The sequence below is a fragment of the Parasteatoda tepidariorum genome, chromosome 3 (assembly GCF_982258835.1).
Source record: "Parasteatoda tepidariorum strain Cologne lab strain chromosome 3, Ptep-v5.0, whole genome shotgun sequence".
Classification (NCBI taxonomy): domain Eukaryota; kingdom Metazoa; phylum Arthropoda; class Arachnida; order Araneae; family Theridiidae; genus Parasteatoda; species Parasteatoda tepidariorum.
Window position 1 is genome coordinate 24,177,978 of NC_141757.1, and position 27,514 is coordinate 24,205,491.

At 29.1% G+C, this 27,514-nt stretch overlaps 3 protein-coding genes across 7 annotated transcripts in view; 2 read left to right on the top strand and 1 right to left on the bottom strand.

Annotated features, from left to right (window-relative positions):
- Positions 1–22,584, bottom strand: part of LOC107438289 (proton myo-inositol cotransporter) — an 89,441-nt gene extending 66,857 nt beyond the window's left edge. For 2 of the 3 annotated variants that reach the window (XM_021146292.4, XM_021146293.4), the window contains exon 1: positions 22,017–22,574. In XM_021146292.4, the coding sequence (XP_021001951.1) occupies positions 22,017–22,398 (382 nt within the window). In that variant the 5' untranslated portion in view covers positions 22,399–22,574. Of the gene's footprint in view, positions 1–22,016 lie in introns of all 3 variants that reach the window. The other variant, XM_021146291.4, reaches the window with a different exon arrangement.
- Positions 13,192–27,514, top strand: part of LOC107438291 (phosphatidate cytidylyltransferase, mitochondrial) — a 29,585-nt gene continuing 15,262 nt past the window's right edge. Inside the window, exon 1 of one of the 3 annotated variants that reach the window (XM_043044078.3) lies at positions 13,192–13,324. Coding sequence is in view for 1 of the 3 variants with exons in the window: in XM_043044075.3 (XP_042900009.1) it covers positions 23,110–23,232 (123 nt within the window). In the remaining 2 variants the exon portion in view is untranslated. Of the gene's footprint in view, positions 13,325–22,773; positions 23,233–27,514 lie in introns of those variants that run through there. The other 2 variants (XM_043044076.3, XM_043044075.3) reach the window with 2 other exon arrangements.
- Positions 23,231–27,065, top strand: FucT6 (alpha-(1,6)-fucosyltransferase 8). The gene has a single exon (XM_016050528.5). It carries the CDS (start codon positions 23,414–23,416, stop codon positions 25,133–25,135), a length of 1,722 nt encoding a protein of 573 aa, XP_015906014.2. The 5' UTR covers positions 23,231–23,413; the 3' UTR covers positions 25,136–27,065.

Genomic DNA, 27,514 nt, shown 5'->3' on the forward strand with positions numbered 1-27,514 from the left:
ATTATTTCCAAAATGATGGTAAGGTGAACATCTTTCAAAAAAGAAAGAAAAATCCTAAAATCTTATAAGGAAAAAAAAATTTTGTTTAAAAAATGGCGGGAAAATTTATCGAATTTCGTTCCGGTTTTCTGGTTTTCCGGTTTTCTGATTTCCGGATAACGGGTTCTGTACTGTAATATTTAGCTTTCTTTCTTTTGTTAATTAATAATTTTAATAGTCATTAATTTTTCTACTTATTTCAAAATTTTTTGTCAAAGACAATTTAAAATCTTCATTCTTATTTTAAGATTCTCAGAGATAAGACAATCGCCGACAAAGATGTTCACGCGGTTAAAGCGTGGAATTATAAAAAGTATATATATAATATTATATATATTCACTTCTCTTTAATTTAAACTTTACTCGTAATTAAAAAAAGCATATTTTTTATTGTATCATTTCTAATATTTGGCGGCGCACAAAAGTGCCGCGGCACAGTTGTTGAGAATCACTGACTTAAATGTTTATTTGTACCACGATACAATTATTATATTCAGAGACACGATGGCTCAGGAGATAGAGCGTTCACCTTCCAATGAGGTGAACCGGGTTCGAATCTCAGCAATGGCTGGTCGATACGAATTCCGCATCCAGCTTGCGCAGACAACAGTGCTGACGTGAAATATCCTCAGTGGTAGACGGATCATGGGTTAGATTCCTCTTGCCATCAGGTTGACCGCGGGAGGTGCTCGCGGTCTTCCTCACTATGTAACGCAAATGCGGGTTAGTTCCATCAAAAAGTCCTCGACGAAGTTCTCCTAATACTTAATCCAGGAGTTCCCTTGTCATCTGGATCGGGTTCAAAATTATAAGGTTACAGAGTTGAACATTAGTAGTCGTAAACCCCAAAAATTGGTCGGCTGTTCAACGACGGTTAATATATTATACTGATTTTGTCACAATACTAATAATAAATCAAAATTAAAAGAAGAAAAAAAAGAAAATATTTGCTGACCATTTAAATTAAGCAATTAGGAATCTTTTTTTCAATTAATTTTGGTGTGGCTGCTAAATTTCAAATTAGTATATTCGAAAAATTATGTTTTCCAAATTAAAAGCGATAAAATATGCAGTGTTTTTAAGTAGTTCATTCCGTGCTAATTTTAAGAATATCTTATCTAATATGACTTTATTGAACTTTTCTACCTTATTTCGCATTCCTAAGAGGAATCTTAATGCGTAACATCAACACCGCGTATCGAACAGCAGTTTTACAATGGGCTTTTTATACTCTAAAGTCATTGGTGTTTATATTGGATAAGGAAGTAACTTATAAGTCTCGTGAACTCCGTGCAAGGTCTTAGAAATTCACAGTTGCATATAACCTTGGGAAAACCCATATCACGGGTTAAAACCAGCTGAATCAGGCTATTCAGTAACGAGATAATTTTGGATTTTGCACCAAGGACGATGGCTTCCCAAATAAGATATTTATTTTGTATTATTAGTAATGACTAGACACTGTTTTGATAAGAAATCAAAATTCAAGGGTCAATCGATGTTGTTTGAGTTTGTGTTATTAAAGCTATTTCAAATTCTTAGAACTTAAATTCCGATAAAAGTACAGTAGATCAACCGCATGAACCTACTGGTTACCGCATGAACCTACTGGTTCTGTAATCGTATACTCATAGTTCACAGAAGACAGTAAAAACATTTAATGTGGATAATTATATTAACCATACACTCAATAAATCGTTTATTATAACTGTAATAAAAAAAAGGAATTCACTTAATTAATTATTTGTTTGCAAATGAATTCAGCAGAGATGCAAAATAATTCAATATGCGTTTTGTAAGCATATTTTCTTATGTCAACAGCAAAATTACATGAAATTATTAATGTAAATATGTAATGTTTGTAATATGTAATTTTAATAGCTTACGTAAATATTAATTTATTTAAATAATCATTTAAGCAGGGGTCTGTTCAGACATTTTGTGAAAGGTCCGTTTTTGTAAAATTGTGAAAAAATTACTCGTAATTTGTGAATATAAATTAAACATTAAGTCACATTCTTTCAACCAGGGTTCGCTTTTGTGAATTTGTGCAAACAGTGTTCGTTATTGCAAAAAAACTTTTTCAAGGAGTTTTTAAATTGTGAATAGATACAAGATTATGCTCAACACTGTAAAATAATTAAAAAAAAACTAAATTTTCAAAAATAAACAGCAATTGCAGCTACTAAATTAGCGATGCAACATACTAATATTTGGTATTTAGCCTATACTGCAGAACGCATAATATTCATTTCGGACGAATAAAGGAAGAAGCGTCTGCCGAAGACAAAATTTAGTTTGTTTACATGTCTTTCTTCCCCTGGAAGGGTTTATTCGATTAACAAAACAATAATGAAGATAAACAAATTTGTGAAGGGTCCGATTAAAAGATAAAAACGGACCCTTCACAAAATAATTTAAGTAAAAATATTTTGTGAAGGGTCCGTTAACGGACCGAAATTTCTTCTAAACAGAACCCTCATTTAAGTAATTATTTATGTAAATTCTTTATGTGGATACCTGTATATTGCAAATAGTCATTTATATGAATATTTTCCTACGTAAATAGTCTTTTACGTGAATATTTTCCTATGTAAATCTTTTACGTGAATATTTTCCTATGTAAATCTTTTACGTGAATATTTTCCTATGTAAATCTTTTACGTGAATATTTTCCTATGTAAATCTTTTACGTGAATATTTTCCTAAGTAAATAATCTTTTACGTGAATATTTTCCTATGTAAATAACCTTTTAAGTGAATATTTTCCTATGTAAATAACCCTTTAAGTGAATATTTTCCTATGTAAATAATTTTTTACGTGAATATTTTCCTCTGTAAATAATTTTTTACGTGAATATTTTCCTATGTAAATACTCCTTTACGTGAATATTTTCCTATGTAAATACTCCTTTACGTGAATATTTTCCTGTGTAAATACTCCTTTACGTGAATATTTTCCTGTGTAAATACTCCTTTACGTGAATATTTTCCTATGTAAATAGTTTTTTCACACATCAATGATTTCCTTCCTGAATACTCTTTAAAAGTGCCTAGAACCATACGTATAAGATCCCTTATAAGATTATTCTTCAATGTTGATATTTGATGATACGATTATTCCCTTATAATCAGCATCATTATACATAGTTTCAAGATATTCTGATCAAAGCAATATTTATTTTTGAATCCTTAACAACTGCATGAATTTTAGGAAAAGATAACAAGAAAAAAACTAAAGATAAAAACGGAAGAAAAACCCTATTCTTACAAAAGTATTGGCTTTCTGAAATTGTTATGTTTCAGTTTTCTTGACTGAAATAAATTCAAGAAAGAGAATAATTCAGGTTCCAATCGAACATTCTTTTAAAAGTATTTCACAAAATAAATGATGTGGAAATATTTATAACAAGATTTCAAAAATATGTACTCGAACTTTTGATTTTTGTAAAACGACATACAGAAGATTTATTTTATAGTTTGCAAAATAAATTAGCTTTCGATGTGCAATAAGAGATTTCTTTTTTTAAATTCTTATATATATTCTCTTCTTTAAACCTTTATAATAAAAACAGGATTTTTTTATAATACATGTAAATTAAAACCGTTTACAAAGAAATTTATACATGATAAATCATCTGACCATATTCTTCAAATTTTAATAGAGTTTTTCTAACCTTCTTAGTGAGATACAGTGCACTAAATAAAAATCGGTCCACCTTAAATAACTTTTGATCTTATAACTGGATATTTACGTTCTAGGACGAAATAATACTTTTAATCGAGGGACTGATTTCAGATATGCTAATTAATTAGTGTAGAACTTACGAAATCTTTCTCTGAATACGGGTTTTTCGCCAGATTCGGATTTTTGAGATTCAGAGCCTTTCCAAGGAACCTTCCTCCATTTTTCTCTTTTATTTGAAATTATTTCTGACCAAACTACAGGGATTATATTTTTCCAGATTGCGATGACCCCTATATTTTGGGGATCTCAAATCCGAATCTGTCGAAAACAAGGCAGGTTTATTCAGAGAGTACATTTTTGTGTCTCATTTCGTAACTTAAAATACCGCTTTTTAATAAATACCGTAACTTAAAATACTGTAAAATAACTTAATGTTCTTTTAACAGTATTTAGCGAACATGCAAAAAAATTCCTTATTTTAACCTAAAAATGGCCATTTAAAAGAAGAAAAAAGTTTTTTTAGCTAGTTTTATAAGTTTTTACACGTAATAAAAACAATTAGACCAGTTTTTTCAAAATTTTACATTTATATTTTTCACAAAAAGTTGTTGAAACTAGTCGGATACATTAAAGTCAAAGCTACAAGCAACTGGCATACGAATCCACTTTAACAGAGGCAAAAATGTACAAAGGAAAAATGTACATTAAAAAAAAACTACAGATTAAAAAACAAATTACTTTTTTTTAATCTAAATTATAATAGAGATTTCTTGAATGAGTAATTGTGGGTGAACAAACATAAAGCGTATTTGTAAAGAGAAGAATGTTTACTTAGAATCTTAACAATCACGAAAGTTCCAAACATAAATAGTGTTATCCTGTGTCAATATTTTGATCGAAATATTCATGAAACAAAAAATCCCAACTTTAAATAATCATAGATTCCAACGCGTGCAAGGAAAATCCTGATAATACGTACTATTTACACGCGGTTGGAATCGCAACTACGAATCAAACTGGGCTAATTAACAAAATCAGAGAGAGAAAAAAAGTGGGGAAAACAACGGGTTTCCTTAACTTATTATTTTTATTAGTATTACTTTCCAATGTTAATTTAAACAATAGGGTAAAAGAAAACAGAATAAATCTAGAAATTCACTGGGGCAGAGATTCTTAAATAGTGCTCCGTGGAACCCATGGGTTCCGTAAAAAGTTAAAGGGGTTCCGCGAGTTGGTACTTTTTATAACTAATGGTTTTGAAACCTCTGATTATATTTAGAGCCTATAATTCATAAATTTATTTAATCTCATGGTATAACCACATGAAATTATTTCAAGTGAAATGCCAATGAAATAGAAATGGCATTACTTAAAAGAAAATATAATATTTCTAGTAACAGTATATTGAATAAATTATGAATGGAGCAAGTATTTATAAAATATTTTCAAATCAAAATTTTTTTAATAAATCAAGTTTCCCTAATAACCATTTTCAACCGTTTCGGCAAGTTCTTTTAAGTTTTAATTTTGAATTAAACCATAATTTGGCTTCTTTTATTAAATTTTCAGTTTATGTATATGTTACGGCCAACGCCCGAAGTCCGGCCACTTCGCACTTTGGCCATACCTTTCCGCCTAAGTGCGATGTAATTGAAACGATCAGTGAATATTCTACTTTGGCCGGCCATTTCGCGAAGTGGCCACGATGTTCCGGCCAAAACGCGATGTGCTCATTCAAGAATGCCCGGTATGCTGCTAATCTGCAATTCCGGCGGGAATGTGCCACGTGGAGACATTTGTCTGCTGTTACTACTTTTTTAATATCTTTTGTATTTCTAATAACTTTTACTTTACAGAAGAAAAAAATTGTAGTGGTATGTTTCTTCACATACCGGGTGGTACGGTGGGATCACAAATTTTTAATATTTGTTTCATCAAAAAGTTAATTTGCTAATATTGCCCAGTTTGTTTTCTTTTTTAATTTAAAAACATAAAAATTAAAATAAAAATATAAATTAAAAATATAAAAAATGGACAAGTTTTTAAATTATAATTTAAAAAATGAAATTTTTTACTTTGTCTCAAATGGCCACATCCCACCGCAGTTAGCTGCGGGTACAGCCAACACCTCCTAGAAGTAGGAAGGCCTCAGCACGGATCAATTTAGTAATCCGATGTGACGTAGTTAACTGTGCAGTTGATGAAAAATAAGAAAGATGTCATTACGTTCGGGGTACTAAGCTGCGCAGTGGTTGAAAATACGAAATATGTCATTACGTTTGGACTACTAAAGGATATTTATGGTAATCCGTGCAGAGGCCTACTCTTTTCTAGGAGGTGTTGGTACAGCAGCTAGTAATTTTTAAAGAATGAAGTTATGGTTATACAGAGCCAATAATACGTGCCAATGACTTTTTCTTCCAACTTTGGCTGATCCTGTCATGCCACTTCGCGATCTGGCCGGCCAATTCCCGAAATCAAGAAAAGATCGGACATTGGCCAGCCAATTTACAACGTTCTTAGCCATTTCGTGATTTGGCCGGCCAATTCGCGAAGTGGCCGAATCCGGGCTTTGGCCGTAACACATATACACCAAAAACAAATTCATAACTAGACTAGATATAGCACATGGACTGCAAATTTAACCGTCTGATATAAAACCTAATTTAAGATTATTAATGATTAAACGATAAAAAAATCTTCATTCCTCTAATTAAATGCTTTAAATATAATCATTTATAGGTTATAACGTTCACTATTACTTTCATAATCTTTATAAAGTCAGGGTTCCACCGAAAGAAGGTTGATTATAAAGGGTTCCGCAGCCGAAAAAAATTGGGAACAGCTGCACTAGTCAATAATGAACGCTAATCAGCCAATTTTTACTTTAAAAAGCTAGCAATTGATCAATTTATTAAATGTGAGCGATATATCAAGGGCCTAAAAACGAAAACTAGACCTCAACACGGACACCACTTTTGAAACAATTGGATAAATGTGGGGTAAAGTATCCTTTTGTATCATACGAGGGTTGTAAATTAAATAGTGGCAACTTAAACTTGAAACTCACAAAAGGGCGCGCATGCGTAAATAGGGTATGGGTGCGGTGAGGTGGCGCTGTTGTCGATGTGTAGAGTGCAAAAAACAGTCGATTTGCTTAGAAGGGTAGTTGTTGCGTGGCGTTAAAGTGAGGAGTTTCATTTTCATCGCTCTAAAGCACGTTGTGAAAAGGCTTAATGACGAAAAAAGACGAGATGCTTGAATCCATCGTGCTACTGTCCTATATGGTAAAGCATTTGCTCCAAAGGCTTCCACTAATCCTCGATAGCATTCTGTTGCATTTTTGCCACGGGCAACCTCGATTGTAAGCCACGACCGCTGATCACCTTTTGAAAACATGCTTTAGAGCGATGGAAACGAAACTCCTCACTTTAACGCCACACAACAACTACCCTTCTAAGCTAATCGACTTTTTTTTGCACTCTACACATCGACAACAGCCCCACCTCACAGCTCCCATATCTAATTTGCGCATGCCCGTCCTTCTGTGAGTTTAAAGGTTAAGTTGCCACTATTTAATTTACAACCCTCGTAATTAGCTACGAATAGCATATTTAAAAGCGTGATATTGCATTTTCTTATTATAAACTTGATTTTAAATATAGCTTTTTTTCTCTTCATATTTGATTCATTATATTTTTGTTGCAAATTCAAAGCTGCAAATTCAATCTGCCTTTTTTTCTATATCAATTACTATGCATGAAAAATTATAGACTACAATACACAAAAAATACATCAACTAAATAGAATCTTTTTTTATACGTTTAAAAACCTATAATAAGTACGTGTCACTGTAGCAACCTATGATAACCATTTTTAATTGGTTTGCCAAATGATATCTTCCTATATACAATGATAGATTAATATAGAGAGTGAATAAGTGAATGATTTAGTAACAGTTAAATAAATGAATAAAAATGAGTGAGTGAATCAAACAAGGGAAAAAAGGACGCGAATTTATGAATCAGATATAACAAGCCCAATCAAAAACAAAATTCACATTAGCTTTTGACATTGCCTCAGTAAATACTTATTTATGTAAACATTATTTTATATTTGATGCTAAAAATAAATCAGTTGAGTGCAACATCTACAAATGTATAAAATACATAAAAAGTATGTATACTTTTTTTATTGGTTGCAGCACTATCATTAAGTGTCAAAACTGACACAACCTTGCTTCGTTTCAGTGTTTCAAGGTTGAAACTTAAAACAACAAAAACACAACACTACTTCAATCAACAATCCAATTTATGTCATGCTAAGTTCAAAGCCATTAAGTATTTATTAAAGCCTCTTTTATGACGTTAAGATTTGTTTTTGAGAGCAACAACTACTAAGACATTTCAGAAGGTTATGTCAACAAATATCAACTTGTCCTACTAAACTCAACTTCCTATTTTTTTACCATAATATATACGTTTTACCAAATAAAACGTGAAAATAAATACCAATCTTCAGTAGGAAGAAGCAAGATTGTCATAAACAAAAGATAAACAGCAGGGTTTGTCTCTATCTTTAAAAAAAAAATTCCATTAACAATATATAATAGGAAAATAATGAAGCTTAAAACAAACCAAAAAATAAAAAATAATATACGAAAGTTTAATAGAATATCTCAGAAACCTATTACGCAAAACAACACAAGTCTATATTTAAAATCTTGGCAAATTAATTTCCTGAATTATAAAAATCATCTATTTTAATTTTTGGATAGGAGGTATTTTTTCAGTCAAGATTTATCTTAAACTCCGAACTTCGCAACTTCTAACTTTACAAAAGCATTTATATAGCCAGGGATCAGAACTAACCTCTTTTTTTTTTTTTTAATTTCCTTTTTAGCCGTGGTGGCTCAAGGAATAGAGCGCTCGTCTTCAAAATGAGGTGACCGGGTTCGAATCTCAGCAATGGCCATGATTTGAATTCCGCACCAAGCCAGCAAAGACCACGGTGCTGACGTAAAATATCCTCAGTGGTAGATGGATCATGGATTAGAGTTCCCTCGCAGTCAGGCTAATAGTGGCAGGCTTATTTTTAAAAAAAAAATTTATTCAGTCTAAAATGATACTCCCAATTTTCAATCAACATATAAACACATCGTAAAAAAATAAGACAGTTGAGCAGATTTATTTTCCATTACGTTCATTCGATCTGTTCTAAGAAATATGTAAATAAAATAATTGAGCGATTTGCATTGTATTCTGAAAATGCTAAACAACTCATTGATTAAAGAACAATTTTAAACTTTGTAATATATTTTTCTGCTGTATGAGGAAAGGGGGTATTTATTTTGGGGGGGTCCCATAAGCATATCTGTAGGATAACCTTCAACCGCACCCCTCCAAAAATAAATAAAGTTTAAAATCATTCGCGATACTTCAATAATTTTTGCTTGAATCGTTGTTATCTGTCATATACCTTTAAAATAAATCTTTTAGAAAAACTCAACTGCATTCTTTCCAGACGTATACAATATTCTTTTAAAAGTTATCCACTGATACCTCACTTGGATCTCCGACATGTTTAAAGCACTCAAGAATAGGCACCCATTCTCAAGATTTGCAAGACGTGAATGAGACGTCTGGCATGTCTCGAGAATGGGCACCTATTTTTGAGCGCTTAAAACGTGTCCACTTTTATTTCTATCAGCATACTTTTTATACCAATAAAGTTTTGAAGTTTTTTAATCAGTAGAGTACACGTTGTTTAAAATTGCGAAAATCGAGATCCTTAAGATTAAGAACATAAAAAAGAGATATGTATCAAATGTCTTTGATTTTTTTTCCTTATATTTTTTTTAAATATTTCTAAAACCATTTTTTTTTTCTAAATCTGATGAATCTTGAGATATCATTTCACACAGTTTTTACTCAATTTAAATTTTCTCACTTACATTGCAATCTGGGAAACAAAATGCATAAACCTAAAGATCAAATAGGGTTACTTTGTTTTTTAGAGAATACAAATCTGCAATAAAAATGGGGGCTATTTGCTGTAACCCCGCCCCCAGGGAGATTTAGAAGATCGCATTTGGTATCATTGGAAAGCTTTTAAAAAAATATTGAATGCCAATCATTTTCACTTCTTCGATCCGATCTACACTGGTTATCATAAATTAAGGAAAATTCACAAAAATCGCGATAACTCAAGAAATTACACATGGAATTTTATGAAACTTACCCACAATATACAACACATAGTAAGGTATTAAACAACATAAAAAGAAATTATCAGACATTAATAGTAGTATAGAAATTAGCACATGTATAAAATAAACAAATTGGAAGTATCGGTTTGCAATAGAAAAAGTACCTTTAATATGGAATATGATTGCCTCTAGAAGCAATACAGCACAAACAGCGAAGTGTGATGCTTTCAATTATGCGGTCTATCAGTTCAATAGGAAGTGAGAGCCATTGCTCTTGTAAAGCAGTTGCAAGCGTGGCAAGGGTCTGAGGGGGCGGATTGATGGCAGATACACGCCTCCCTAGAGCATCCCAAACGTGCTCGATAGGATTCAAGTCCGGGGATCGAGCTGGCCACTCCATGCGAGTAATTGTTTCCTGTTGAAGATAATCATCAACAATGCGAGCTCTGTGTGGTCTTGCATTATCGTCCTGTAACAGGAAGCAATCACCAATTGCCCCGGCATATGGGCGCACATAAGCATCAAGGATGTTGTCTCGATAAACCTGAGCATTCACGGTTCCCCTTGGAAAGACATGGAGGTATGTGCGCCCTCCTAAGGATATGCCTCCCCAAACACAGACACTGCCTCTTCCGTATGCATCTCTTTCACGGATGTTTGATGGATGATAACGGGTCCCAGGTTCTCTCCATATCAAATAACGTCTACTGTCACTTTCTAGACTAAACCTGGACTCATCCGTAAAGAGAACAGGCCTCCATTGATCTGACGTCCAGTGGACATGTTGTCGGGCCCACTGCAAACGGTCTCTCCTATGGCGTGATGTGAGCGGCACGCAAATGGCTGGTCGTCTCGCATACAGACCACCTTCGTGGAGCCTTCTGCGCACAGTTGACGTTGACACCAACCTTCCGGTGGCTGCAGCAAGAGAGGATCTAAGATGTGTCGGAGTAGCGGTTCTATTCCTGCGTGCACTTAATGTCAAATATCGGTCATCGGCACTGGTCGTAACAGTTGGCCGTCCTTGACTGAACCTCCTAGATGCCGAATCTGTGGTTTGAAATTGCCTCCAAAGTCTATGAACCACAGATGGACTCACATTTAGCCATCTGGCCACTTCTGATTGACTCTGCCCTGCCTCTAGTCTCCCGATGGCTCTCCATCGTAGTTCTTCAGGCAAATGATGCCTAGAGGTCATTATTACGAATTGGCTATCTCAGATTTTCAATGTCGCAATCACAGTAAAATTTGTGTGCTTTCTCTCAAACTTGGACTTTTATGCTCCAGGCAGATGACGTAAGCCGAGTGCAGCGCCACTAATTTGCATATTGCAATTTTACTCAGCTACTCTTAGTGGACAACATATGCAAATTTTGCACGGTTTGGCTTACTTTTGAAAGAGTTATCGCTATTTTTGTGATTTTTCCTTAATTTATGATAACCAGTGTATATTTCTCGAGATATTTGACCGTTTCCAAAACTCTTTTTTCACACCCTGTATATCGATAAATAAAACATTTAATGAGCAGGGAAAAATCAAATCTCAAACTTCACTCGCCCTGAAATACATTAGGATTACTCAAGGGGACTACGGAAGGTATAGTCTAAGCACGTTCTCTTAGACGCTTTGAACAAATTTATATCACGTGATATAATTTCTAAGGATATAATAGGGTGAAGCAGAACTAATATTTTATTTAGAAAAAAATATTCTCAGTTTTTTTTTCTTCTTTTCACAACGGTAATTTGTCTACAAAGCTACCTTTTTGTTAGTATGTTAGAACTACGTGACTAAAAATATTTTCGTCACGTGTTTTTATTTGAGACGGAATCTGACATAAAGAAAGCTCTGAAAGAGAAATTTTAAGAACTTCTGTGAATTTACTAAAAAGATTTATTTAGGGAAAATAAAATAGATCGAAAAAAATATATATATATCCCAAGAAATAAACAATATTGACATTCACTCAAATATTTAGAAAGATATAAGGCTATATTTATTTGCTCATAGAAAACTTATTACCAAATAAATGACTATAACATATTTATATTAAATATCTAAAAAACAGTTAAGACAACAACAATAAAACTGACTATTAAAAGTCCATAGTTTACATTGTCGTTGAAATTACCATCTGTACATTATACGATATTAATAGTTTGATACAGATGGGACACTGGTGTCCCACATATATATATATATATATATATATATATATATATATATATATATATATATATATATATATATATATATATATATATATATATATATATATATATATATATATATATATATATATATATATATTATATATTATATATATATATATATATATATTATATATATATATATATTATATATATATATATTATATATATATATATATTATATATATATATATTATATATATATATATATATATATATATATATATATATATATATATATATATATATATATATATATATATATATATATATATATATATATATATATATATATATATTATATATATATATATATATATATATATATAGACCCTCTAGTTACTAAACAAATCTGTTTGATTATCGGGATTATATTTGTACTAAAATATAAAATCCAAAACAAAGCAAAATCGTTTGAAATTTTTATTACTCCCATTTAAAAATTTATAAATAATTGACTTTGTAAATTAAAGAAATTTTAATTATGAATTACTGTTTCTCTTAGAGATCTAAATAACCGCAAATAAGTGTAAATTCGAAAAATTATTGTTTGGAAGAGAGAGCCTTGTTTGGAAGATTTAACTTTTAACGAAAAAAGAAAAGAAAAAAAAAGAAAAAAAAGCAGTATTTCAAATTATTAAAATGCTAAATATAATATTTTTCGCTTATTTCGATATAAAATAATAGAAAATAATGAAAAATATGTTAAATAAAAATTCTGTGTTAAAGGGTTAATCATACTGCCACCCTAAGCAAGGCAATATCTTCTATTTTTGTCATTTTCTGTTGATCTTTTCTTAATTCTCATTTGTTTATAATACTTAGAATACCAAATACTTGTACTAAATATCCAGTAATGCTTATTATAATGATAAATGTTAAGATATATAAATGATAACTCATTATTTAATCTGTTTGTGCATTAAAATGAAAGCCTGGAAAATTCAAAATGCGAAAGTAACAGTTGAAAACAAATATCTTTAAAAACATTTATGTTCTATAAATTATATTACATCTGTAAAAGACAGAAGAAGAAAAATGAAGAAACAAAGATAGTAATGTGGAAACTTTAACACTTCAAGAGCATAAAAAAATACTTTAAATAAATCGCAAGTGAATTTGAGATAAGAAGCAAAGGAATACTAGAGAGGAAAATATATTATGATGTTTTTCCCAAGGTAAGTGTTTTAAAATATTTGAAATCTGCGTAAGACAGAAAAACCGCGTATATCGAAACGTTAAACAAATAACATAAAATACTATATTGCGTATTGTTGAGAAACAGAGTAGCTGAAGAAAAATAACCATATTTTCACTTTTGTCTAAGTCTGATTAGTTTTTAAGATTTCATTTTAATGTAGAGCAACTAATTTAAAAGGCAATAGCATGTAAACTAAAGGTTGACTTTTCCAATATCATTTAAAGAGACTTCCAAAGTATACCGATCAAGGGAGTTAAAAATTTCGTTAGAAAAACTTTATTTTCATTAAGAATAACTTAAATTTACGATCATTTGCGTAAATAACGAAAGTATATTTTGATTTATTAAATATGAATAATGGAAACAATGTAATGTATTTATTTTTAATATAAAATATGCATGAAATATTGTGAATATCACGAAAATTATACTAAGTAAGCAACAAACACGCAATAACTTACTTTCAATATTTTAATAAAATATTCAATATAATTTAAAACTAAAAGAAAATAATCCTTGAATGCTTATTTCATTAAAATATTTTCAATCAAAATTTGAGAAGACCTTAGTTTCTTCATGTTCAAGACGTTCTTTATGTTCAATGAATGTGGACAGAGTAAGGCGGCAGCTTAACATTTAACTAATATCTTGTAATGTACTTTTGAATAATTTCAATAGCATATTCCAAACGTTTGTATTTAGTAAATTAAAACATCGTTTGACAACATAATTAAAAATTGCTTTTTAAAATAAAAAAAGTTACAGAACATTTGTAGGTTATAAAAAAAAATTAGGGAGAAACAATTTAAATTATATTAATAACTTTCAAAGATGTTTGAGTTTTGGTAAACATTTAAAACTATTGCAGAATAAACATAGTAAAAAATAATTATCTTATTATTCAAAGCGAAACAGCTTTTACCCTTTTTTATTAACACAAAAATTTTGCTTCCCCCCTCTTTTCTTCAACACTCTAAAATATTTCAAATAAAACATTTTTTCTGAATTCCCCATCGAGTTTTACAAAACATCTTCACTGCTCCATAACTATACCCGCAGCAAAACAAGTTTTACAGAGCTTCCCCGGGTCGCTTGTTTTTTCTCAAGAATAAAATATTCAAAAGAAAAAATTCACATTTTCAAGATTTTATACTTAAAATCAACAATACGAATGATTTTTCCGATAAAATTATTTTCCTTTTCATTTAATATAAAATATGCGTCAAAAATAATTTTTTTAACTACAAAATTTCCGATTATAATGAAATTATGCATACAGATTCTAAATTTTAAACCACAAGTGCAAATTTCAAAGTTTGTTTTATAAAATTACACTTAACATTGTTTAGAAATAGGCAAAAAAGTAAAGTAATTTTAACCTAGAAGTTAGAAACTCGAGACTATATAACTTACCAAAGTAATAAAAGTTTTTAGTTATATGTATAATTAATTTCGATGTAATTTTCCCCTTACACAGTGTTAAAAAAAAAGGAAAAAGAATTTGAATGCTATAATAGCAAGTTCGATTTCCTAAAGCTTAAAACGCCACTTATTAAACTCACCTTTTAAATACAAAAACCAATAGGCGTTAAATTTCCTTCGACCGAAAGCACAACGTTCTTTCCGGAAAGAATAATTCTGAATTATCGTTAAAAAATTAGATTATTTCAATTTTAATAGAAAAAATAATGAAATTATTACGAATTACTAATATTACAAAAAAGTGAATTACCAATATTGTAAATAAAATGAATTACCATTATTAGAAAAAAATTATGTTGGGTACTATTAAAAGAAATAATGCAATTATCAATCCTTTTTAAAAGAAAAAAATGTAACTATTAACAAGCAGGTGCTATTAAAAAATGAAATAATGAATTATTAAAGAAAAAATAATGAAATCCATAAAAATTATTAATTTAGACAACATATTTTTACGAATTTGATATTACGATTTAATTTATAAAATAAATTTATAATTAACAATGGAAATAAATTACAATAATGTCATGCTATTTTATCAATATTTATTTTCTTTTTATATAAATATTTTGAATATTTTTGATTTGATGAATATTTTAAGAAAAGTAACATTATTGCGAATTGCAGAAAAGATTGTAAAAAGGAAATAGTTGAATTGTAGGCCTCATGGTGTCTCTCAAAAAACTGATGCACAACCTATACATGAATCGAAATTCACAACTTTAAAAATTCTAAGAGTATTTTTTTTTATAAAACCAAAGTAATTAACCTTCTCTTGCCCCTACTTAAAATAGTTAGCTATCGTAATTAATAGAATCAATAAAAACTTCTCAAAACTAGCATTTTTCTAAATAAAAAATATTTTTGTAAGAAATTTAATTTCACTGAGAAAACCAATAAACAAGACAAAACTGTCACCTAAAAAAAGATTCTAATGTAATAGTCATATTTTGTTGTGCTAGTCTACAAATATTAACAACAACATCGTAAAAGAGTAGGTACTAATTATATATCGCTCATGGGCTGCAATAGCGGCACAACTCAAAAAATCATGTTTTGAGATAAGTGGGTTTAAAGTTTTCATTGCTAAGGAAAATGCATAAGAAATGCTTCAGTTTGCTTAAACGAAGATTACCTTCAAGTTGAATTATGAGTTGTGCTAGCATTGCTGCTGAAAGAATGTGCATTTTCATATTTACACCTGTTCTTAGTTCAAAACGCGTGTTTTTTTAGTTGTGCCACTGGCATTATTGCAACCCATGAACGACACATGATAATACATCGCAGATAAAAGATAAATAGTAAACATTCTATACTCAATTCTTACTAATTATTAATGATAAGTTCTTGGAGGGAGGTTTATAGGAGGTTAGGAACATAGTTTCAGATTTTAAAAAAAAATTGCAATCCCAATAACATCAAAACACGTCTTTATCAGAAGAACTAAGAAAAAACTCATAATACAATTTAAGATAATATCCACTCATAAAACTTACGAGAAAAAAATTAAAATAAAACCAAAATATTGTACAATAACAATTTCTTAATTTTATTTGTTAATTTCAAAAATAATACAATATTAAAAAAAATGACTACTTGATTTAGCTCGGAATTTTAAGTTTAAAAGGGAATAATTATAACCCATTTCGAAAACGTGAAGATAAAATTATAGATAACACAATAAGATAACATATTATAAAGATAACGGCAAGGATCGCATTGTTGAGAAAAGTATTCTTTCTAAAAGGTGTGTGAATAAGAAAATTTAAATCTCATTGACGACTTTCTCTTTCCCCTCTGAATAAATTACACTTTCTCAGCTGCCATAGACAGGATTGATTTATTAACAATGCAAATAATTGCTAACGCCTGGATTACTAAGGGTGATTAACATATTCATGCAGTAGTCAAGAACAGCAGATGTGAATTACATTGAATTAGTAAGACAGGCGAGAAATTAATAACAATACACTTGAACTATAATATTAACGATCGCGCTACCAGCATCTGATAGAACATGGAAAATACAGTCAGGCCCGCTATAAATATCAACTATTGTTGTAATTATTCGGTCGCCAGGGCAGTACTATTGATCGGATAGGAAGATTTATTAGCAATAACTAAACAAAACGACTAATGGGACATCTGTACATATTTACAAGGCGTTCATTCTCCGCTTTGTGGTTCCAACAATAGTTTCTTGTAAAAATACATCAGAGAGGTTGCTAAAAAAAATATTGGATGACGTCATGCACTTTTATTGTTTGAAGAGCGTCGTAGTAAAAGTATTTATAAATTTGTAGCACCACGTTGTTTAAACATAGTTTTTACACAAAATTTATTATAAAAGTAATCACTTGTCAAAAAATGAATGTTTATAAGATATTAAAACTTAAAATTATTGTATAATAAAATTAGATAACTTTATACAGAATACTCTCGATAACTCGAAAACCTTGTTATATAAAATAAAAAAAAAATTCCCATTAGCATTATATATCAACCTAATGTAAATTTCAATTCCTATGTCGAAGAGTTTCTTCTGAAAACCATGTTGTGTCAAATTTTTTTTCGAAATAGAAATTCATTTTTTTTCTTCGGAAAAATCACATTTTAAGTTTAATGTAAACTAATTTTTTTCTATTTAATGCCTAATCATTTTTGTCTTTGTTTTAAAAATAAAATTATCATTGTTGCACTTAGACTTATTGTCTACTATAACATACATATTTATTAAAAGTTATTCTTATGTTTCATGTATCTACTTTTTAGAACATATTTAGTTCTGATCTTGTAATCTCGAAATCTTTTAGCGTCCTTTTAACTTGGAGATATCGAGAGTACACTGTAATATGATAATGATGCAGCACTTTTAGCTTCAATCCTTTAATTTTGAATAATTACCAAAATAATAAACGTAATAATAATAATGGAGAATAATAATGAGAAAGAACGATAAATATCACAATTAAATATCGTTGAATAATGATAATTAATAATCTACAAATAAAAATAGTTATAACTTAATTTTATACTGATGAAAATCTAAGAAACCAGGATATTTTTGTGTACAAACCATCATATCATGTAATTTTTCTTTTCAGTCCAATAAGAATGCACAAAACTGTAAGACGACTTGATTTTTATTTTAATGATATACAGAAAAAATAAAGTAAACTCAAAAAAAAAAAAAAAAAAAAAAAAAAAAAATTATCATAACCGCTGCTTTCAAAGTATGGAAAGAGCGATTATTTTCTCCCGATTTGCACAAAATTAAGGCATTTAAAATTATGAAAAGCTGTAGAAAAACGCAAGAAAAATACAGAAGAGTTAATTAGTAATCAAAAATTGGCATCAAAGAAATTAAATGCTTTTAAGGCAAGACGACTACTATTTATTTTCGATTTTTTTTAAGCCTCTAAAAGTTTAAAACGAAGAGAAAAAAATCATTTAAGAAAGAAAATGAAATAAGGTTAAATGAATTAAGCTATTTTTCGGCAAAATTTCATTGCTCTATTTTCATCACTTTAACTAGCTAGGATTCTAACACAACAAAAATTCATTAATTCTATTCCAGAATATGTGAACGTGCGTTTTCGTGAAAAATTTCAACACCAGTGGTCTGATCAGACTTTTGGAAAAAAGGTCTTGTTTTGGAAAAAAATAAGTCTGGTTCTTTTTGCATAGTCGTTTTTTTCTTCTTTCTTTTGTGAATATGTGAAAATAAGATCACGTTTTAAGTGGGGGGGGGGGGGGAGAGGTCTTCTAAGAAGTCGAAAATAATAAACTAAGAGCGTCATTGAATCAGCTTTTCAAATTAATTTGGTAAAAAGGTACGTTTTTAATCACACGAAACATTTTGCAAAGGATCCATTTCAACAATAAAATATTTTGCGAAGGATCCATTTCAAAAATAAAATAGTTTGCGAAGATTCCATTTCAACAATAAAATAGTTTGCGAAGATTCCATTTCAACAATAAAATATTTAGTGAAGGGAACTTTTCAATAATAATATATTTTAAGGAGGGTCTATTATAACAATAAAATATTTTAAGGAGGATTAGTAAACGATCTCAAATTTACTTAAAACGATCCCTAATAATTTAAAATAAACACTTTAATGTTATTAAGTTCTTAAAAAAACGTTAATTTAGAGCTCAAAGTAGTTAAATGACGAAATTTGTGCAAAAATTTCTAGATATTTTTAGACGTCCAAGATGGCAATGTGTATGTCTAAGAAACGAATATTCTAGACTAGTCTTAATGGCAATGAAACTTTCACTTTCTTATCGCTATAACAGTTCATGTAAATTTTCTGCTGCTTCATATTTTTGTCTTCTACATTGTAGATAAAAGCAAAAAGCTTTTACCTTGATCTTCGACAATCGAACAACTTTGATTTTTACATTTTGCGTTGCACATGTTTTATTCGTCATTAGCCCGTACGCTTAATTAAGAATTCAAACATAAAACATCGCCATCCGATTTCATTTAACTTTTAAATTTAAAAACAAATTAGCATTAACTGCATCATTTTAAATTGGCAAAAATATTTTACAAAGTGTTTGCAAAAACATTTAAAAAAATTTTTTTCTAAATTCATAAAATCTTTTTAAAATATTTTTTAAAAATCATCGAAGCATTGCACAGCAGCTACCTAGGTGCAAATGGCAAAGGATCCAGGTATTAATTCAAAACATAATACTATTATGAATTTCGCTAATGTTATTGGTACATTAAGTTGCTGAGTATCACTAATTGCAAATAAATATATCTAAGAATGAAAAAAATTAAATTCATAGCTCATATAGCACAAAAATCATTAAAAAAAATTACACTGACACATACATAAAACTATAATTTAAAATTAAAATATGTATAAGGTTGCTAAAATAATAATAATAATTTTTTTTTTTTAAAAAGGCGGTTTGGAAAGAATAGAAATATTTTATCCTCAGTAATCTTTAATTCCCACAAACAAATAAGTTTTTTTTAAAAAAAAAATCATTAATTTTTTTGTGTGGGCTGCGGTAGCTGATAGGATAGAACATTCGCCTTCCAATGAAATGAACTGAGTTCGAATCCCAGCAATGGCTGGTCGACACGAATTCTCCACCAAACTTGCACCAACCACAGTGCTTACATAAAACATCCTCAGTGGTAGACAGATCATCAGTTAGAATCCTCCAGCCGTCAGGCTAACTGTGGGAGGTTTTGAAGTTTTCGCAAATGCGAGTTAGTTTCATCAAAAAGTCCTCCATGAGGGATAATTTCACCCAATACCTTGACCCACGAGTTTCCTTGTCTTCTGGATTGGGTTTAAAATTATAAGGCTATGGAGTAGAACATAAGTAGTATTAAACCCAAAAGTTTGTCGGCTGTTCAATAGTGGTTATAAAATAAAATTCTTTTGTGCGTCAGTTAACTAGTTTCCTATCTATGGGCAACGTAAGAGTTTAGAAAAAATTTATTTATTTAGAAAAAATTTAAAGAAAAAATTTATTTAATAAAAGTTTAAAGCAGTAACATTTTACCCAAAAAAAATTTCTTAAAGAAGTTTTTTTAAAATTATAGATTAAAATACAAAATCATAACTCGTTTTATTTTGAAACAGTCTTATATGAATATTAGACATAAATTTTTAAAACAAATTATTATTACTTTCGAATAATGTTGGAAAAACCAGCATTTCTCAAAAATATTTTCAAATTATTATAAAAAAGCAGGCAAAATTGCACATTTTCTAAATCTTAAAGTGTTTTTTTTTTTTTTTTTTGTCTTCTGATTAAAAAAATAATAAAGCTCATAAATCTGTTACGAAGCAATCAAATCACAATTTATAATTCAGTCTTAAAAAAAAAAGAATAAAAACAGGAAAAGTGTGAAAATTAAAGAGAAATTAGGAGAAAATATTAACAGAATTTTTTTCAAATTAGCATTTTAAGGTTATAAATTCAATTTATGTATTTAACGAGAAAGATAAAAATATTTGTAATTTCATGAAATTAGCAAAATTATCACAATAAAAAATTAACTTTAAAAAAAAAAGAATATAGTTGATTTTCTTTTAAATTGTAGATAAAATAATATTAAAAAGTATAAAACCTATGTTAGTTAGAAAATGACTTAAAATGAATACTTGTCATAGTAAAATTATATTTTTTTCATTTTAAACTTTAATTACTTAAATTTCTAATGTAACATTTACTACCATATAACTACAACTCTATTGCAGTAAATAAGAAAAAGATTACTTAATTGATCGCAGTTATAATAATTATTACTCTTTTGAGAAGGAGAATATAGTGTTTTTAATAAAACCTTAGCAATCTTTAAAATTTCACTCAATAGATAATAAATTAATTTAAATGATTATGAGATATTAAAATTTACTGCAATGGAATAAATTAAAAAGATAAAATAAAAGTGAATTTTTTGCTATAAAATTAAATTGTTAGAAGATCAATGGATAAACGTTTCTTCTATGTACCAATAAGTTTTTAGTAAGATAATATTTTAATTAAATCTTATTCTTTATTCTTAGATATACTTCATAGATTCTTAAATCCCATATTTTAAATCTAACTCTTCAAAATAGATTCAGATATCAGTCATAAAATTTATTTGTCTAGATTATGCAATAAATATCAATAAGAGAAAACCTTATGATAAAAATGTGACCTTGTCTTTTCATTTAAACTTAGAGAGAATATAAAAGTGCAAAACAAATTTTGCAATTTATTTTTATATACATATTATATTATAAATTAAAGGGTTTGGGGCAATATATAATAGTATTTTTTCGAAAGTAGATATCATTACTTCAAACTGGTAAGTAGTATTGTTTCCAGACAGGTACTTTTCAAGTTTTCGAAATTTCTTGCTAAATGACAGCACAAAACAGAGAAATAACTTAATGCCTGCAGAGAGATGGTGCTCACCAAAAAAGCGAGGCACACAAGTACAATTTGAAAAGATGGCTTATATTGCCTCTAGCCTTTTAAGTACTCAAGTTTCCCATTGAAAACTCTAACAATATTTCACAAAGCTTGAATGCTTAAAATCAGGAATCTTATACTTTTACTACACGTAAATGAGCATTTAAATCATTTACTATGACAATGATGAAACAACATAATAAATAAAAGTTTCGAATGACACATATCAAAGTTTGAAATCAACTCACCTATTCCCATGCCAACAATGACTCTCCCAGCAAGAAGCATGCCAATATTTGCAGAAATGCCCATAAGAACAGAACCAATCGAAAAAACAATACTTGCTGAAATAATTACGAATTTTCTACCATATCTATCTGATAGATGTCCAGCACATAAGCAAGTTACCCAAGCAGCAATGATTGTGACACTAACGACAACACCTTGCATTGTCGAGTCTAAATTAAAATAATCCCTCAATAAAATCATAGCCCCTGATACAACACCTGTATCATAACCAAAAAGTAAGCCCCCCACAGCTGACAAGGAAGCAACAACATAAACAAACATAGGTGTTTTTTCTTGCCTCTTGTCAAGCACCAAGGTTTCCTCGTTAGCGTCACTCATCATTAGTTATTTTGCATATAACAATCAAAAGCAGAAAATTAAAATTTAAAAACGAAATAAAAACTGTGTAAACTTAATGTTATAAGTAGTCTACATCGAGCTGCTCCGTTATTTACGCCGCTTCCGCTGACAGTTTTATCACTGACTACTCAATGTTTACGATTGTCAGTACAAGACAATATATAAAGATTACTGCCAGTAGATGTCGCTGTAGAAAAAAGAGAAAACATGCAAAAGTAAAGATTTGAAATTGGATCGATGTGTAAAACAATTGTTTCGATAAAATGCCGCTAGGATAAGTCAAAATAAAATTTAGTTTGTTTCTTCAATCTGATTAAAAATTTTATTTAAAAAAAAATTCTTAACCCAATTACTAAATTTTATTTTAAATTTAGCACTTTCATGTCAAAGCATTTAATTTTTGATTTTTTTTTAGAAAGGAGCAATAGTGTATGAAGGGAGTACTTCGCATTTACCCGAAGTATAAATATTTATTGACTAAACGCGTCAGAATAATAAATTTTATTAATTGCATAATTTGTTAAGTTCGTTGTTTACTTTGTTATTATACAAAATGTAAATAATTTGAATTAATTAAGAATGAAAAATCTTTCGATTTATTAAAAAGTTGAAACAAACTTATCTTGATACCGATTTAGGTTAAACAATTGTAATCTCAGCATATTTTCTCTAACTAAAGATATCATCCCTACAATGCCGATGTCTGCAAAAGTTTTCGATCATATTCTTTCCAAATTTCCTCAGCATTTTTCTCTACTCTTTGCGTATGGCTCCTCGATTTTCCCTCAAAGCAAGAAGTACAATTTGACTAAAGAGGTATAAATATATCTATAAAAAACTGTACTGCTAAAGTAAAAAAATCCCACTATTTTCTATTTAGAGATTGTATGGAAATCATTCCTTTACCTAACACAATATTCTTTATCTAGTATCTCATTAACACGATATATTTTTATTTGATTTACATACATATTAGTTAACCAATCTAACTAAGAAGATGGTAGTATTTACTATTGGAAGGGTAATAATAGGATTTCTAGCAGCATGGCTAATAGTTATTATACTTTTAAGTGGACCTATGTTCCATAACAATGAGCCAGAAGAACAGATTCTTGTCAGATTGTCTCGAGCACTTGGTGAATTAGAAGCTTTAAAACTTCAGAATGAGGAGTTAAAATCCCTTTTAAATTCCCTGCAGCTATCATCTAGCTCTGAGAAAAATGAAAAGCTTATCTCCTTATCATCGAAGGATAATTTAAAAACAAAAGAAGGCACTTTTATGCAAGAACAAAGTGGTAAAAATGTGATGATGAGAGAGCCTTCAAAAGAATTTGAAGAAACTAGGAGGCTTATTGAAGATGGTGTGCTTGAAATGGGTTATTATTTAAATGCGGAGTTGAAAAAATTAAATGTCTCGTTAGGTGCTGACAAATCTAAAAAAGTATCTCTGCTTATGGAAGATGCAAATAATTACAAAAGAGTTCTACTTTCAAACCTCAATAAATTTAAAAATTTAGATGGTTTAAATAAGTGGCGTGAAAAAGAGGCACGAGAACTGGGTGATATTGTTCAAAAGCGATTGCATTATCTGCAAAATCCTAAGGATTGCTCTTCTGCCAAGAAACTTTTGTGCAATTTGAATAAGGGTTGTGGATATGGTTGCCAGATTCATCATGCTGTTTATTGTTTTATAGTGGCTTATGGTACAAAACGTACCCTTATTTTACGCTCAAACAATTGGAGATATGCTTCTAAAGGATGGGAGTCTGTTTTTCTTCCTATTAGTGACACATGCAAAGACGATAGTGGCTCTTCTCGGGCAACTTGGCCTGGTTCAGACTCCACACAGGTGGTTGATCTTCCAATTATTGATAACGTAAGGCCTCGTCCAATTTATTTGCCTTTAGCCATTCCTAAAGACCTCTCTGAAAGAATTGTAAGGTTGCATGGTAACCCTGTTGTTTGGTGGATATCTCAATTTGTGAAGTATCTTCTTAGACCTCAAGAATTTATGAAAACACTTTTGGAAAAAGTAGAAGAAAAAATGGACATAGTGCATCCTGTTGTTGGCATTCATGTTCGTAGAACTGACAAGATTGGTACCGAAGCTCAATTTCATTCCATCGAAGAGTACATGGAACACGTCGAAGATTACTTCCGTCTTCTAGAACTTAAGAGCTCGGTGGACAAAAGAAGAGTTTATCTTGCTACAGACGATCCCACTTTGTTGGCCGAAAGTAGGAAAAAATATCCAGACTACATATTTTATGGAGATCCGGATGTGGCTAAAAGTGCATCGGTTGGTCAACGTTATTCTACTGAGTCTTTAAAAGGAGTAATTATCGACATCCACATGCTGTCAAAATGTGATTATTTAGTTTGCACATTTTCATCTCAGGTTTGCCGTCTTGCATACGAAATCATGCAAAACTTCCATCCAGATGCATCGTCTTACTTTCGCTCCTTGGATGATATATTTTATTTTGGAGGTCAAAATGACCACAATCAGCTAGCCATTTTTAATCACACAGCCCGCAACTCTAATGAAATTTCAATGGTAAAAGGAGATATCGTTGGAATTGCTGGAAATCATTGGGATGGTTATTCTAAGGGTTTGAATCGAAGAACTAAAAAAAGTGGACTATACCCTTCGTATAAGACGATTGAAAAATTGGACTTGGTAGATTTTCCTATTTATTCAGAAGCGGATGAACATTAGTGTAATTTCATATCGGAAAATTTCTATAGATTTTAATCACTAAGATAACATACAAACACAATATTGTCTTAAGAATGAAACTGTTCTACACTACTTAAAATAGACAAATATCATTGGTGCTGACAAATAATTAATATGGACATAATTAATATGTATGTATAATTAATATGGACATACGATCAAAGTAGCAAACACAATTTAAAGATTTAAAAATATTATTATAATAAGAAAAATATTATTATAATATTATAATAAATATTAAAAATATTATTATAATATTATAATAAATATTATTATATATAAGATTTATTGAATACTTCAGTTAATAAGCAAAAAGTTTATTATGTTTAATTGATGAAATTATCAATATTTTTTATGCTATTTTATTGTTGAATATTTTATAGTTAGAAGGGTCATTATTAATAATATATATTTTTTAATTAAGTATTGCTAAATCTGGTGTGATATTTTTATTATATGTTCTATAAAAGAAACTTTAGATTTAATCAAGACTATGCACTTTATCAATGTTGTGTGTTGTGTCTATTTCTAAATAGATTACAGCTTGGTGGTTTGCTGTCTACAAGTTTTAGTGTCAGTATCTTTTTAAATTGTTTTTCCCACAATCTGGTAATTTTAATATTTTATCTTTGTACTCTTTTAAAATTAGAAAGCATGCACAAAAAGGTAAAATTAAACAAATAAATGTTTTGTAGAATTTTCTTTAAATTATCATTTTGATAAAATATGATAAATTTCTTTTAAAAATTTACATCATTAATAGTCAATAAAAGTAACACATAAATATATCTGTATGTTTTGAAATTTTGTTTTGTTTTTCTAAGACATTTAAGAGTATTTTATTTGTTATTATTTCATGAAATTGATTATTTTTATCAATTTGTAAGAGATTTGTGATTGTTTTTATGATTGAGAACATTTGTTTTTTGTTTTAGATTTGTACAAGAAAAAAAGTCATGAGTAAATACGAATGATAATATTTAAATAAATTTTATGGAATGTTGATTCAATTTATTTTAAAATTAATCAATATTTTCAACATTTGATTGTATTATGATAAAAATGTTTTTTGAGAATTGTGCAGGTATTATGATGCAGATTTCATTTCATTAGAAAGATGATGACTTAAAGTAGATTTTTCAAATTAAAGATAATGGTAGGTAAAAAATATAAAGTTGTTGATAGTTGTTTAAACAGATAATAAAATATAAAGCAAATTTTGAGGAAAAACTAATTATTACCAAGAAAAATTTAGTTCGGTATGTACCTCAAGATATTGTGTTATATCTGTTACATTGTAATCATGCATAGGATTTTTTATTTTTACATGTTAATAAATATTGAAATTAAATTAATTTTAAAGATATATTTTTATCTTTCTTTTTGTATTTACGTAGTTATTATAACTATCATTTACAACTTTTTTCTTTTTTTTTTTTAAGTAACTCTTTGAGCATTTCTCCGGACTTTTTCTGAACTCTGAGGTTGTTTTTCCTTGTTTTATTACATGAAAAACTAGTGCTTAGCAGTTTGTTTTTTATAAAAATTAATAATAGTTTCAAAATTTAAAAAGAAAAATCTAATTCATGTTAAAAAAAAGTGTCTGGACAGTAAAAAGTATGCGAGTACCATCACAAAGTTTCTGTTTTAACTTTTTTAAATTAAAAAAAAAGTTTATAGTTTTAAAAAATCTACTTTAAATTCATTATGCTTTCTCTTGTAAGAGTGCAAATGACACAGTATTTTTACTTTTAGTTTCTTTATATTGTAAATAAAGTTGATTATTTAAATTGTAAAAAAAAAGTATTTCATATCTGTGTATTACTTGTCATATGCATGTCTTCTTAATGTAACAAGGAATTCTGAATTATTTACTTGAAAATGCTCAATAAAATAATTTATAAAACAACTCTGTGTTCTATCAATAATAAGACACTTTTAGAAAAATGTAAACAACTTTGCCAAAATTATAATTTCATAGCATTTAGTAGTAAATATATAACTTATAAAAGAGCTAATTAAGAAAGTAAAATTTAGTGGACTTTATTTCCACGTAATTCCTCTTAAATTTCTCTTAATGTTATCATTAAGAGAATTTTTGCTATTAATCTTTGCCCAACCAATTAATAGATAAATTCTTTGCTTTCTGAAAAAAGAAAGGAAGGTTTTTCCTATTTTCTGACTTATTTCTATGAACAATTGAGTGTAGTCTGAGATCTCTTATTCTTAAAATTATTACTTATGACTGATTATACTTTATTTATTTATTTCCTGTAATCAAATTATTTATTTCAAAACATCCGCTTAATTTAAAAAAACAAAAACAATAAAGTTGAAAATAAGTAATATCTTCATAAT